This window comes from Dama dama, chromosome 30, assembly GCF_033118175.1.
Source record: "Dama dama isolate Ldn47 chromosome 30, ASM3311817v1, whole genome shotgun sequence".
Lineage (NCBI taxonomy): Eukaryota > Metazoa > Chordata > Mammalia > Artiodactyla > Cervidae > Dama > Dama dama.
This window is the reverse complement of record NC_083710.1, coordinates 28,766,777-28,782,391: the sequence shown is the minus strand read 5'-3', so window position 1 is coordinate 28,782,391 and position 15,615 is coordinate 28,766,777. Positions and strand designations below refer to the sequence as shown.

Genomic DNA, 15,615 nt, shown 5'->3' with positions numbered 1-15,615 from the left:
ATAGGTCACGTGATTAGTAAATTATCCTTGGAAGCAAAATCAAAGATTAAGTTTCAATTTAATTAATAATGTAAAACACAGTAAAGAATAAAATCACATTGTGCCAACACTGTATTTTCTCCTTCAGTAAAAATGAAATAAACTGAGGCTGAGATTAATGCAATGAAGGCTGTTTATGCTGAAGAACAGAATGTAAATTTTAATAAAGGTTGTTAATCAGTCATTATTTCCTTTTTTATCTCTTTCTAGAAATGTTAGAGAATTTTAACTGAAACAACTATAGGTCACTATAAATGGTTTTGAGTTCTAACTTAAGTTAGAACTTAACTCTAGTTAAGCCTTTCAAACTACTGGAATCTGAGACTGTCTCTAAACACAGATTTTACAACTATCTCTCTCACTATACTCTGCCCTACCCCACTGCAGACTCACTGGCCTTCCTGCTGTTCTTTGAACCCACCAAGCACGCATGTAGGGCCCTATGACCTTCATACTGGCTGGTATCCATGCAGACTACTCTCACCCCAGGTATCCACATGGCTAACTGCCTCACCTTCTTCAAGTCAGCTATAATCCTCTTAGCATTTTACCTATTTTAATTGCCTCATCCCACAGCCAATCAATCCTCCCTTAACAGCTCTTTCTTCTCTAAAGTAATGACTTTTTCTACTATAGAACTGACTCACTGGAAAAGACCCTAATGCTGCGAAAGATTGCAGGTAGGAGAAGGGGATGACAGAGAATGAAATGGCTGGATGGCATCACCGACTTGATGAACAGGAGTTTGAGCAAGCTCTGGGAGTTGGTGATGGACAGGGAAGCCTGGCGTGCTACAGTCACAGAGTCAGACATGACTGAGCGACTGAACCAACAACTACAGAACAACTTTCTAAATACCAAAACAAAAACACCCACTATTTTTGTTTTGCTTGTTTGTCTCACTAGAATATAAACCCCATTATAAAAGGATCTCTTTGCTTTGTTCATTAATGTATCTTAAGTACTTAGAACAGTGCCTAATACCTAATATTTGTTGAATGAATAAAATAAGTAAGCCCTGCCTTAGCCTTCTAACAGTTTCCTGGGTTCTCAAGTAGAGCAAAGGACTTGGGAAATTGTAAAACATCACACAAAGCAGTTATTCCTGACCACAATCAATACAACTGATGGTGTTTAATACCATTTCCATAAGAAAATACAACTTGAGGTGTTATACAAGGACACTAAACCTTATTCTACCTTCTGTAGAATATTCTACCTTTACCTTTTTCTTATTCTTATTCTACCCTTATTTCTTATTCTACCCTTTACCTTTTTCTAAGTACCAGGCTTTAAAATCTTTTCCTGTCCATAGGTTTCCCCAAATAGAGGATTGCTTAAACAACAATTAAGAACAAAAGGCAAAATTTTACAGTCTTTTTTCCAGAATATACTGAAGTTTCCTAGATGCTTTGTGACCACTATCTGGACATTTTTTCTTACACAGGATCAGACCTCCAAATTAACAAGTCCTCTATTACTATTAACCTGGCCTTCTGTGATTTGTGATCCTACTGGTTTATTCATGTTTTTTTGCTTTTTTTTTCAACTTCAGTGCTAGAAATATGCAAAATCTTGTAATGCTTCTGAATGATATTTCATTCAGAATGTTAATCAGAACTAGAGCACAGCAGAGCCTACAATCTGTCAAACCTTATGTCTACACCACTCTTGATTAGGGCTTTCGCAACATTTACCCAATGGAAAAGCTCCTGACTGCTTTCTGCCAGTCCCTGCTGCTTTGCAACCCCTCAGAATTCCACAGAATTGCTGATGTTGCAAAAGACATGGGGCCTTCTCAGAGTCAATTAAGCCCCAGTCACAAATGCAGTCATCACGTGGCAATGGCTCAGGCTCTATGAGAAGAAAAGGGCGGAGGCAGTTTCAGCACTGGAAGGGTGCCCAAAACTCCTGGTTGAGCAGGTCCCTCTCAGGGCTCCTCTCTCCAGGCCTGGGTTAACTACAGTGAAGTGACATGATGACTGAAGAATGTGGCCATAAACTGGGAGTCAGAAAATTAAGATTCTAATACCAAATGGGCCAACAATTAGCCATGTGACCCAAGTGAAGTCCCCACCTCTTTGTACCTCATAAAATTTCCTCTCCTTTATCTTATGAAATGTGTATGTGATAGCACTTTGAAAATTCCATAGGACTAAAGATATTTTTAAAGACCATACAGAACAGTTTTTCAGAAGTTGTGTTTATTTTTTAAATATCTCCTCACTCATCACCTCTGCTTCCCAACATGTCCAGGAGCCAGGATTCCTGGCAGACATCCCTTTCTCCTCTCTTGCCTTGATAAATAACTCTTCAGTTCTTCTCTTTATTCAGACCCTACACTCCTAGAAAGCCTATCTCTGGCAAAAAAAAAAAAAAACTTATTTTTTATTCTTCCTTTTAAAAAAGTTAACTATAATTAGCTAATTGAATTACATCTTATATACTGAATACTACCAATTTAAGAACAATAAAAAATGAATATAAAGAATGCTCTAAATAAGTCAATGGGATTTAGATGTCAATTTGAATGAGACTTTTCAGGAATTTCTCCAGTGCATTCAGTAACCTTTAGCAAAATAACACCCTGGCAGTGATTCCAGATTTCACTCATTATAGCAAAATTTCATCACAATTTTCTAATAAATCTGCCTAAAATTCAATTTACATGCAACCTTCAAAGTTATTCTTAGAAATGTTAACCTTAAATATTTAAAACAGAAATAGCTTCTTAATAGTTCTCAAACAGAGATGGGTTACAAGCAACCTTACAGGTGAAGCTAAGGAGTTTAAACTTTATCTTGAAATCAGTAGGAATGGTATGACCAAATTTTATTTCAGAAGGATCTATCACAGGTTGCATTATGAACTGTAAGGGTTTAAGACTGAGGAACCAGTTAGGAAACAAGTTTTAAGCTGGATGAAAAATGATGAATATCTATTCTAAGGTAATGGTAATGAGGCTGGAGCTAAAGGGATCAATTAAAAAAAAAAAGGCTTGTGAACTGAATAGCTGCAGTGGTATGCAGCTGGGATGTATAAGCCTGTAGATTAAAAGTTAAGAGGAAATAAAGATCTAAGAGTCGCTGAGATATAGGTGATATAGGTGGCCACAGGTGTGTGTATGTGTGCGTATATATATGATAGCCACACAGAGCAGAAAAGGGAGTACAGAGTACAAGCACAGACAGAACAAATATTGAAGGAATGAGTGTGGAAAACAGCCACCCTGAGAAGTAACTGTAAGACAAAACTGAAAGGTGGGAAATGACAGTACTGTGAGGAGATGTGTAGACAGCTGACCCACCAGTCTCAGTAAGTATTAAATCTTGCATAAAGATCAATCAGGAAGAAAGGCTACGGTAAGCATGTGATTTGACTTTATCCACACACACACAAAAAAAAACCTGTGGAAAAAATCTTAAGACATAAGAAAGACATGTCTTTCAACCTACAGGTAACTCAAAATGTATAAGGCTAACATGGCACACATCAAAATCTGAAGCCAAAGTAATAGAATTAATGATGGGTCAAAATCAACAAAGTGCAATTAAGCCAAAATAAATGTAAAGTTTTTATTTAGGTACAAATATCAACTGTCTAAAAATAAGGCAAAGGTTCAGACTGTAAAGTAATTATAATTCAGTTAAGAAAAACAAGTTTGATATGGGTCAATAAAGTAACAGCTACTATAAAGACATACCCTTTGTCTTCTATTCCATATTTATCACATGCTAAATATGACCAAAACAAGGGAGACAACCCCACTGTACTCAATCTGGTTGCAATACCTCTAGAATATTAGATTCAACTCTGGGTTCCATATTTTGAGAACAACATTCACAAAGCAAAGATCTGGAAACCACACTATATATGGAATTGTTAAACTGGGAGTATTTAGTAGAAAAGAAAAAATAAGCGAAAGACATAATGATCATATTTAAATATGTCTACAGTTACAATATTGAAAAGACAAGACTGATCCCATAGAACTCCTGAGTAGATGTGATATAGAGTTTTATGAATAATATGACATCTGCTAAAGAGGGTACCCTCAAACGGATTTGAATTTGCCCCTTCACCCAGTGAAAATTTAAGGGAAACTTTAATTAAAATTTACTAAATAAACCAGTTAAATACTATACCTTAAAAGAATTAATTTGTTACAGGAAAATATTTTTACTAAGCTTATTCTTCACAGATATATGTTCTAAGATAAAATATTACTGAGGTGGAAACAAAAATGCACCTAACTTACTAAAGTTACATTATTTTCCTTTAAACAATTTAGAGTGGAAAAAAGGAACTTAAAGGTGAAAGTTAGAAGCTATGAAGAAGAGTGATGAATTATTTAATAGGTACTATACTGCAATTAGGTATAGTAGGTTTAAAGTTCCTCAATTGCTTTTTCCTTATTCCTGTAGGTCTTCTTGCTCCTAAATCTAAATTATAATAAAAGTAGTAATATAACTGACAAAAACAAAGTCTTAACAAATCTTTCTTATACATTTACCTCAAAAAATTAGTAGGAGTGTAATTAATTATATAGGTCATTAGGTAAGTCATTCATAATGAATGAACACAGTCCTGAATCAGAATCAAAACCATAAAAGGCATGGAGAATATACTTATCTACTACAACCTGCCTTTAAATATACCTAAATTAAAAAAAATAATAATTATTTGTATTTGCTTATACTACAAGAAACCAGATATGGAAATTTATGTAACATATTTTTCTCCTAGGCATAGTGAAAATAATTAAGGCAGATTTGAAACAACTACTTGGGAGAGTAATTTCTCATAGGCAATAAAAATACACATGTTCAAATAATAGTAAGTTATCTTCACAATACCATCATCAGTTGGATTAGAGTAGAAAAATACAAATGTTCCATCTATCAAATAGCTTTCATAGTGTAAATAAGTGTATATTCATAAATGTAAACAAATATAAATTTATGTCAATTATGGAGAACTAAACTAAATGGAAGAACTAGATTTTCCAATTCTTCAGTGAAAAATATCACTGAATTATTACTGGTTTAATACCTGCAGTTTCTTCTCCTAAAAGGTAATTTCTACTTCTGGGCAACAGTATTCATAAATGAGAAAATAGTATTACTTGGACAAACCTGTTATTTCCCACTGTCCCTCCCGTCTTTCCAAGTTTCTAATTAAAGTTACTGCCAACACTAAGGTATCCTGATAATTGGAAATACAAATCTAATTAACTAAATCTTCACCTGCTTCTTTTCTGAAAAAAAGAACTGAATCTTTGGAAAAAAGGATAAAACTAGCAATATACACCATAACAGAAATAAATTAGCTCCAAACCACAGTAAAAATACTCTAACATCACATTAAGTTCTCCTCACTAAGGACAAGAAATACAAAATCTACACCAAAACCTTGTACTTCCTAGTTAGGTGAATTTCAAACTTTTTAAAAGACTCAACTTAATTCAAGCACTTAAGTACATTTTTTTAAAGAGTAGGAAATGGACAAATCCAATAAAGCACTTCCTACTTACTCATGTGACCACCTATTTAGCCATGCTAGCACATAATAATCTAAAAATAATCCACTTTTGGTCTAAAAAACACTACTGACTTTCTCCTGCACTTGCAACAAAAAAAGAAGCCATTTTTCTAATGATGACTAATCCATCAAAGTAACCTAAAAGGCATAACAAACAGAGTATCAGATTAGAGGTCAATGCCAAGAGTAGCAAGAAGTCAGCTGGGAGACTTGGGTTTTACATTTCCATCAAAATTTCAGATCTACTCTGCATCTGGTTTTCCAAGTCCTCTGGTAAAACTGATGCTCCTTGATGATATGCCATGTTGCTTTTACTCAAAGGTATGTTTGCCCCAGACTGGGCAGACCAAACCAACTTAGGCTGGAAATTAAGTTAGTAATTTACTAGTTAGCTAATTTACTATGATGGGAGGGAGTCTAAACATACCGATGTAGTGCTGGAAAAGAATTAAAGATACTAAACTCACACAGATATCCCATTAAGGAGAGCGGTGGCCTGGCACTGTTTCCTGACACTGCATGACAAAGACCTGGCTTACATCTCAGCTCTACCACTTACTGGAGTGCAATTCTTAATCAGGTATTTAATGCTCTATGCTTTTGGTTTCTTCATCTATAAAATGGAGATAACAGCATTAAAAATTAAACACGACATATGGAAAGCACTGAACACAATGTCTGATGCATAAGTATGAACTCAAATGCTGTCAGTGAGTAAATAATTAACACATGTAACCAAGAGCTGAGAACACGATTAATTTTTTCTTCTAAATAAACATTAACTATTAAGATCTAAACAAACTCAAAGTTAAAAAAAGCAACTCAGGTCCTTCATACTAAATTTGAGTTTAGACTTTCAGTACTTATAAAGACAGAAGAAAGAGCTAAAACCCTGTTTTTAAGTCTCATCTTTAATACCACTTATCAGATGAGCTTGGATAAATCATTCAGTTCTATGTTTGCCCATTTCTTAAAGGCATGTCTTATACCATCTGTCTGTTCCAATACATATGCGTAGTGGTACATTCAAATAAGATGTGAAAATTGAATATTCTTGTATATAGAAGGGGCTAGTACTAGCAAAGTATACTACCTTAAATATAATTCAAGTTTTTCCCCACCAAAATCACAGATAAACATCACTCATCAAGAACATGAAGGCATATAGAAACTCCAGGCATTAAAAATAACATGAATCTATTCTTTCCATTAATGATAGACAAATATAACAAAATTAGTAATATGAAGCAAAGTCACAGTAATACTATTGATTTCTAGAATCTTTATTCTTCTCCCTATTTAGAAATAGCAAGTGAAAAAAACTTTATCAGATATTTAATAAAAAATAGCTATACAATCATTTTAATTGTCTAAAATTCAACTTACTTGTATCTGACAGTTTGTACAGTTTCTGCTGAAACATTGTTAACAATGCATTTAGCTGCACATTCCAATCCTTGCCAGACAGTTGAGAATCCTGAAAATATATTCAAAAGTAAGTAAAACCAACCCTTGGGAAACAGACCTTCCTCAGTTTTCAGAGTTTTATGTTACCTTGAACACTACTTGCTGCTACAACCATAGCACCATCCAGGGTAGACTTTCCATCTCGGTCTTTCTTAAGAGACTCTGGAACAAGTTTGCTTCCGTGCTTCTTGACGTGTGGAGCCAATTCCTTTCCAACACAGTTTGCCACAGTACAAACTCCGTCAACTAGTATAACCATTTAAAAGAAAAAAACTTAGAAAAACATGTATTTTCCCCTTGATTTTACCATTCTCACTAAGCAAAATTCTTTCATGAGTATCTAAAGTTGTTTCATTGTATAATGTTACCATTCGTATTTAAAAAAGGATGAAAACAAGGCTGGTTATTTTTTTAAACAAAGGCTATTGTTTGGTTTAAGGATGTGTTTGCAGAGCTTCAGTTCAGTTCAGTCACTCAGTCGTGTCTGACTCTTTGCGACCCCATGAATCGCAGCACGCCAGGCCTCCCTGTCCATCATCAACTCCCTGAGTTTACTCAAACTCATGCCCATCGAGTCGGTGATGCCATCCAGCCATCTCAACCTCTGTCACCCCCTTCTCCTCCTGCCCCTAATCCCTCCCAGCATCAGGGTCTTTTCCAATGAGTCAACTCTTCGCATGAGGTGGCCAAAGTATTGGAGTTTCAGCTTCAGCATCAGTCCTTCCAATGAACACCCAGGACTGATCTCCTTTAGGATGGACTGGTTGGATCTCCTTGCAGTCCAAGGGACTCTCAAGAGTCTTCTCCAACTACTGCGTCTTAAATATAATGTTTTATCACTTTGCTTAGTAAGAGAATCATTCACCTTTTCTATTTGCAATGTAAGATTGGTAGATCCAACTATCATGTTTTCCAGCTAAGCAAATTTGTACTTTTTCTCCCTATCAGCAAATACTCAACTGAAATAGTAATAAAGTATTTAAGTGTATATAAAAGTAAACACACCAAAAACCTGATTCAAATGCAATGACTTGTCCTTGAAAGCATGTCATACTCCAGGATGGTAAATACACTTGGCAAATACATTCCCTTTCAAAGGCACAGATGCTCCCCTCTCCAACCCATCAAAAGAACCTTTAACCAGCGCTTCTCACACTTTGGTAAGTGACTCACTGAGACACTTTGTGAACTGGAAACACCCAATCAGCAGGTGTGTCAGTGCCCGACACACTTCTAAGGCTTTCAGGTCAGTGCTGCTGGTCTACAGATCCTACCACAAGGAGCAACGCAGAACTGCTTTGTCTGAATTCTTTACCCTCAAAGTGAAACCATCTAAGTGAGATTAGGTTAATCTGGACTAAAAGAAGATTTTTAATTTAAGTAAAAAGTAGTAAAGGAATCTAAAGTCACTTTACCCAGAAACTGACTGACTTTGGCTGCTCCTCCAGTCGCCTGCTTTGCCATATAAAGTCCCTTGGTCACAGCTGGACTAACTTCCACAGGCTTTTCTTCTGGTTGAATCCGTTCTCGGAGTTTAGATGCTCCTTTCTGGATGGCTTTGCCAGTAAACTCAGCACCTTTGACCAAACCCCAGCTCACCCAGGAAGCACCTTTTAAAGGGAGAAATAACTGGATAAAATTAGGACTCATTATCTGGGTTCGATCCCTGGGTTGGGAAGATCACCTGGAGAAGGAAAATGCTACCCACTCCAGTATTCTGGCCTGGAGAATTCCATGGACCATACAGTCCATGGGGTCGCAAAGAGTTGGACACAACTGAGTGACTTGCACTTTCATACTATACATTTAATACCTATACCAAGATTAAGGGGGGATTTCCAAGGGGAAAGGAAAATAACTGATTTTACGTTCAGAGTTATTCTGAAAGCTTGGGGTTTCTTGAAGCTTTTCACTACCAATTCTCCCAAGAGTAAAAAAAGAGAAAAATAAACCAAGAAGAACTTACAACAATATGACAATATGTAACATTCGAAGAGATCAGTTCTATTTTTAAGTATTTATAAACTGATCATTTAAAACCAGAACATAAAATAGTATCTTTCCAAGTATTCTCTAATGGGACCCACCCAAAAGCTTCACATCCTAAGTGAAAAAAGTTACCACTACTCCATACCTGACAAAATGTTGTGAGCCACCTTCTCACTCCACTCAGGTAACTCCTTTGCTCTCTCTTCTGAAACTGGCTCACAGGGCACAATGTGACTCAGATTAACTTCTTCACTTGAAGTACCTTTGGTCTAAATGTTAGGTAAAAAGATTTCAAGAAGTGAAAACAATAAAAACTAAGATGAGAGAAAACCATAAGCGTTTTGTAATAAAATACTAATCCAATAAATACTAATGAATGAAAGTATTTCCAGCCAACCTAATTATTAGTACATTTTAGTACATAAAACACAATACCCATAACCACCATGAAGCTAAAAATTGTTCTGGTCTTATGTTAGGTCCCACTGGTAAGTAAGATTTAAATACCAACATACCTCCAATACAGCATTTATCAGATTATATGTAAATTGACTTTTTTCTTTCCTTGACTAGACTGAGCTCCTTCAGAGGGCTAAATACCCATACGCATACAGTCCTCGGTAAGGTTAAAAGATGTGTTAAATGACTCAATCAGTAATGAAGAATGCATCCAAATGAACTGGTTTTGACAGACATCAAGTAAAAGCAAATAAAAATACATAAATACAGAATCTGCCATTCCATTTTAATGGAAACAGGAAACACAGAAATACCTGCTAATCCAATGGCTAGGGCCAACACTCAAAATTTCAAAGCTAAATTTATTTTTTCATTCTAAATACTTAGCAGTAGGCTAATTCAGACCTCATAATATTATAAAACAACTTGAAACTCAAATTTAACCCAACAGAAATACAACCTGATTTAAAACATAAAACATTAAAAACAAAAATTTCTACACATGGGGAAAAGCCACTCACAAACAAAACCTAAAGACAAAATGAACAAAATACTTGCAAGTTACATATCTTTGACAATGGGCTAATGTCCCTAATATATTAAGAATTCTTAGAAATCAAGAAGGACTGGCAACCCAGTAATAAAAATGGACATGACCAGACATCACAGAGAAAGGATATGACTAGACACCATGCAGAAAGCAAAATTCGAGTTACCCTTACACATCTGCTCAACTTTACTCACAAAAAGATCAATGCAAACTAATATATTCCAGTATATTTCTCTCATCATCACACTGCCAAAATACAGAAAGAGCAACCATCCACTCTGCTGAGCAGGCTATGGGGAAACAGGTGTTCACGTACCCCTGGTACTGTCTGAACTGTGTAATCCTTAGGAAGGGTAATGCAGCAAGATCTATCAAAATCACAAATGCACTGATCTGGTGATACAGTAACCCCACCTCTAAGAATGTGATGAATTACCTACAGATGTATGAATCAATAGCTCTACAAAGTTATTCACTGATGTACTGTTTGTAATAGCAAACAACCACACCAAATACCCCTCAATAAGAGGCTGATTAAATAAACTGTTTTCTATTCATACGATGAAATACAACATAAAAAAGACTGAGGAAATTCTAGGACACTCTATATGATGCCACCTTTTGTATAAGAAAGAGAGAGAAATAATAACAGATTTTGTTTGCTTTCATCTACCTCAAAAAACCCAGAAAAGAAACAGAAGACACTAATAAAATTACCTAGAGTGGCAAAAGAAAAGGTGTAGATTGGGATGAGGAGGAAGTAAAGCTTTTTGAAGGTATCTACCATCTCATGTAATTTGATTTTTTTAATCAATGAATTAAATTTTTAAAAATGAACTTCTAACTTCCATTTTGAATGCCCATGTTCTCATAAAGCTGGTTCAAGATGCTCAACATAACCCACAGTGACAGCTGGTGTATAAAAGTACAATATTCATGTGACATTCATTAACTTCAAAGACAATTACCAAGCACTTATGAGTTACAACAATGAACAGTGCCAAATTGTTTATAATTCAATACTACACAACGGTACTTTCCTTCTTCATAGGTTTGATTACTTCACTTCAGGACTCATCTCAGCCATAATGCCCTCTAGGAGGAGCCTCCTCAATTGCTTCCCACACCACACATCTTCTTGGAAGGTACAACCGAGCCTTCTATACAACCTGTGTACTTTCATCTAACCATCACGTTGGGTAGAAATTCTCTCTTTGCTAATCCATCCTCCCCACTAGATGGTAAATATTTGAGATGGGGAATTTCAACTTTTTTCTATTATGATCAGCTTTCTAGCACTCAATAAATACTTACTGACCTCTAATCCAAATTCACCATTTGGTACATTAACACAGAATCTAAGAAATGAAAGAAAAAATTGCTAAATAAATATTTTTAAAAGCCCATTTTCTGTTCTTCTGACTACATGAAGACATAAGGAACCTAATAAAAATGGCAGTATAAGGAAAAGTATACCTAGACCCAAGATCTCGCTGTATATAGGAAGGTAGAAGATAATACAAAACAAAAAAGCATATTCATCATTAATGTAAATATAAAAATCTTTCCAATAGTTGAAAAAGATGTATCCTCCAAACACAGGCTATTGTTTAAGACAGTTTAAATAAATACTTGGAAAGGGAAACATTAACACTGATTCTAATTACCCTACCAGTGATCACTCCGTGAAGCTGCAAGTTGCTCTGCTTTAGTAAATGGGGATCTTATAAATAATTTAAACTGGTGAAAGGTACCTTTAGGCTAGAACACACCCTCATACCTTGTTGATTTTTCATTCACTTTACTTACCTTTTTCCCCCGTTTTCCCTTATGACGCACATCCTTACTGCCTGGGTCCAGCTGTCTCACATCAGTGCCACTGGCTTCCTTCAACTGGTCAGAGGCAGATCCTGATCTCCCAGGGATCTGGAATTCATTTTCTCCTTCTGCCCGGTCCCAGTTGGTCTAGGGATAAAGTACTCAGTTTAGTTCAAATTCGCATTTCTTCTAAGCTATGGTACATCATGCTGCAGTAATATACTTATTCAAATGACAGTGTTTTACAACTACTTTTGCTAGTCTTTCTATTTTTATCGCATCACCAAATCTCAAGCCTTTTTGAGTTCTCTGGTTCATATGATAGGGCCTAAAGTAAATTTCAAAAGACAAAAAGGTATGCGAGATAAACTTATAGCAGTTGCTGGTATAAGTGATCATAAAATCAGATGCAGATACATTTGAATTTAGTTAAATAATAAGTAAGTTTTAGGAAACACATACAGGACTAAATGAGTTTAAAGGAAGTTAACAAACCTCATATCCAGTTTAATTACTCTGCATTGTTGGAAGGCTGCTTTTGTTTTTTTCACTTCTGCTCTCAACACTGAAAGTAATCTGCTTACATACACTTTGCTGAATGAATGCTTAAGAGTAAAGACAAGTCAAAAGCACAGTGAGTAGCTAAGCTTTTTTTTACTGTTGGAGTTCTAGGATAATACAGAAAACTAAAAATAACATGCAACCGAAAAATAAAACCGAACAGAGGAAATAAACAACTAAAGGTCAGTTTAATTTCTTGCCTAGAGCTTGGTAATACAGGTCAAATGAATGTAGGGGTGAAGAGAGTAACAGCTCCATAAAAAGTCTGGATTACTTAAGAACGGCACTCTCTTCAGCTAGTAAACAGCAAAGCTTAGATTTGAACCCATACCCATTTGACCACATTGCTGTCTTTGTAAACTCTCCTGAGCATATTGAGGCTACACACACTTCCATATGGGGGTCATAGGTTTTGCTGGCATAGCTTAAATAACTGGCATTTTAGTTCATACTGATCATCAGGTCATTCTCATATACAGTTCTTACAGTCTAACACTGAGATGACTCTCTGGCCTATCTCTTACCTGGTGATCTGCTCCCATCACCTTTGCCCTTAAATGTTTAATATAGGTATGGACTGAAGGTGTATTCTACTTTCTGAGATAAAAGGAACAAATCTTTCATAACTGAACTCAAAACTATTTTGTGAAATCCTCCCTGACCTCCTTTCACTTTTTTCCATCATCGATTACACTATACTGTTATTTAACAGACTGTTAACATGCTCAAGAATAGGAGCTGTTATATATGTATTTTTTATAGCCCTCTCTGTTCTTTCTTACCATTCCATCATTTAACACAGAACCAGGTTAAATAATGAATTCTAAATATCTGTTGATTGAAGGAGAAAATAAAAAGTTTTCTATATATACTATATATATATATATGTTACCAGGCTGTCAATCTTCTTCAACCTCTAATAACTGTCAATAGGCACAATCAAAACTGGTTTCCTCCCTTGTCCTACATTAAGATGGGCAAGAACACCTAAAGAAAATATCTCCATTATACTCTATTTCAACTTCCTAAAACAGATCAGTATTGGGCAGAGAAAATGGGTTAAATGAGGCAAGTTCACAGGATGACCAACCACTTTCTAAATCACATTTTGCCTTTGTTAATCATAAGAACAAAGACAATTTCCTCAGACAAAACCTATTCCTCAAGACATACCGCTAAAACGTCTAACACTATCCATCTGCTAATGCTGAAATTAATTTCCCTGGTGGCTCAGACAGTAAACTGTCCGCGGGCAACACGGGAGACCCTGGTTCGATCCCTGGGTCAGGAAGATCCCCTGGAAAAGGAAATAGTAACCCACTCTAGTACTCTTGCCTGGAAAATCCCATGGACCGAGAAGCCTGGTAGGCTACAGTCCATGGCGTCACAGAGTGGGGACAAGACTGAGCGACTTCACTTTCAATGCCGAAATTACCTTCACTTTACCACTGAGTCCCATTAGTCCACTTTTCCAACTGAGAAGTAAGACAGTGGCCATAACAAGAGCTAATACCCACACTACTTGCTAGCACTGATGTAAGTGCCTTAAGGCATTAACTTTAAATCTTCATCATAGCCCAATAAAGTAGATGTTATTATCTTCATTTTATGATAAAGAAACTAAAGTATAGGGAAGATCAACAACTTGAATTAGACAGCTATTAAGTGCAAGAGTTCAAATTCAAACCGAGACAATTTGATTTCAGAGACCACAATAATCACTATTTATAGCCAATTCCCAACGTGTATTAAATATTTGTGAACACACAAGCAAATTATATACTATTTCCTACTGATCAAACTGGAGCTTATTACAATTTCTTTGAAAGCAGGAGTGATTATGTTAAAGTAGGTTTTCATCCTGAAGGTGATCACACAAGTTACCTGGAGCCGAAGGTCAGACATTTGTCTTAACAGATCCTCAAAGAGTTCTCTGTCATCTTCTGGTAATTCAGATGACAAAACGACCCCAACAAAGCATCCTGATGCTTGTAACATCGTATCAGGGAACATGTAGGCACCTACAGTACATTTAAGAACTGGAGACCTATCAGGAACTAGAGGATACAACCAGTCACAAACCTGAAAGGATTAATTGAAAACAAATCAATTAACAAAACAAGGTTTTCACTGAGATTTTAGATATTGTTTTACTAGCAAATACACACTTTAAGGTTTGAAATGCATTTACAAGACTCTGTAGAACCATCAGCATCAACAAACCCCCAATAAAAATCAGTCATTTGCTAGTCTGATCCCCCTGCACAACACAGCAACTGTACTAAAAATCTTACTGCTCCTCTAATTAAAAGTCTTAAAACCAGTGTCCTGAAATAGCCCACTGTTAACCGATAATGAGTCTAGCTTTAAATAAATAATGGTCAAAGCAATTTAAGCTTTTCTTTATTATTAAACATCTCTTTGTGGAAATAAAATAAAATCAAACTGTTTCCAAGTACTCCACATGTATTTACTGATTTAATCCTCAAAATAATACTATGAAATTGGTTAGTGTCACTTTAACCACAAGAAAACTGAGGCAATGAGAGGTTAATTAAGCTGCTCAGAGCCAACAACCAAAAAAAAGTGAAGCTAGGATTTAAACACATGCTATCTGCCACCGGAGAAGCTAAACAATTATTTTAATTAGAAACACGGTTTTTTGTTGTTGTTGTTGTTTTTTTACTAAGTCCAACCTGATCTGATAGAGCAAGAACATTAAGTTACATTTATGGATTCACTATCTATTGTCAAGTTAAACCAAAAGTAGCCCAGCAACATCATATGGGGAGGTCAGATTATCACATTAAGACTTAAACTCACCTCCTGAAGATCTAAATTCAGAAGAAATTAAGTTTAAATCAGAATATCCTAATGTATTAATTTTCATTATTCTTGGAGTGACCAGAATAAAATTTTGTCCCTCACCAAGACATTCTCTAATATTAAGAAACTTGGAAGAACAATTGATTATTATCAAATATTGTGTGATGTATATGAGTCAAAGAGATGAAAGATTTCATATAAACAATGGAAAATTCTGGTGTACTATCATATCTCTGACCAACAGAATACAAATACATAGAGATCAGGCACGCAAGGCTGACTCTTTCCTAGAAAAGTGGTTAACAAACATTTTCAAATTCTTATTTTAGTGGATTATCTTTGTTTTAGTCATTTCAAAAGCCAGT

General features: G+C 35.6%; 1 protein-coding gene across 5 annotated transcripts in view; it reads right to left on the bottom strand.

Annotated features, from left to right (window-relative positions):
- SPART (spartin) overlaps window positions 1–15,615 on the bottom strand; it is a 29,504-nt gene that overhangs the window by 1,707 nt on the left and 12,182 nt on the right. For 4 of the 5 annotated variants that reach the window (XM_061133739.1, XM_061133737.1, XM_061133738.1 and 1 more), the window contains 6 exons: window positions 14,309–14,506; window positions 11,855–12,010; window positions 9,182–9,305; window positions 8,463–8,657; window positions 7,135–7,293; window positions 6,967–7,057 (listed from right to left, as the gene is read on the bottom strand). In XM_061133739.1, coding sequence (XP_060989722.1) covers window positions 6,967–7,057; window positions 7,135–7,293; window positions 8,463–8,657; window positions 9,182–9,305; window positions 11,855–12,010; window positions 14,309–14,506 — 923 coding nt within the window. The remainder of the gene's footprint in view (window positions 1–6,966; window positions 7,058–7,134; window positions 7,294–8,462; window positions 8,658–9,181; window positions 9,306–11,854; window positions 12,011–14,308; window positions 14,507–15,615) is intronic. The other variant, XM_061133741.1, reaches the window with a different exon arrangement.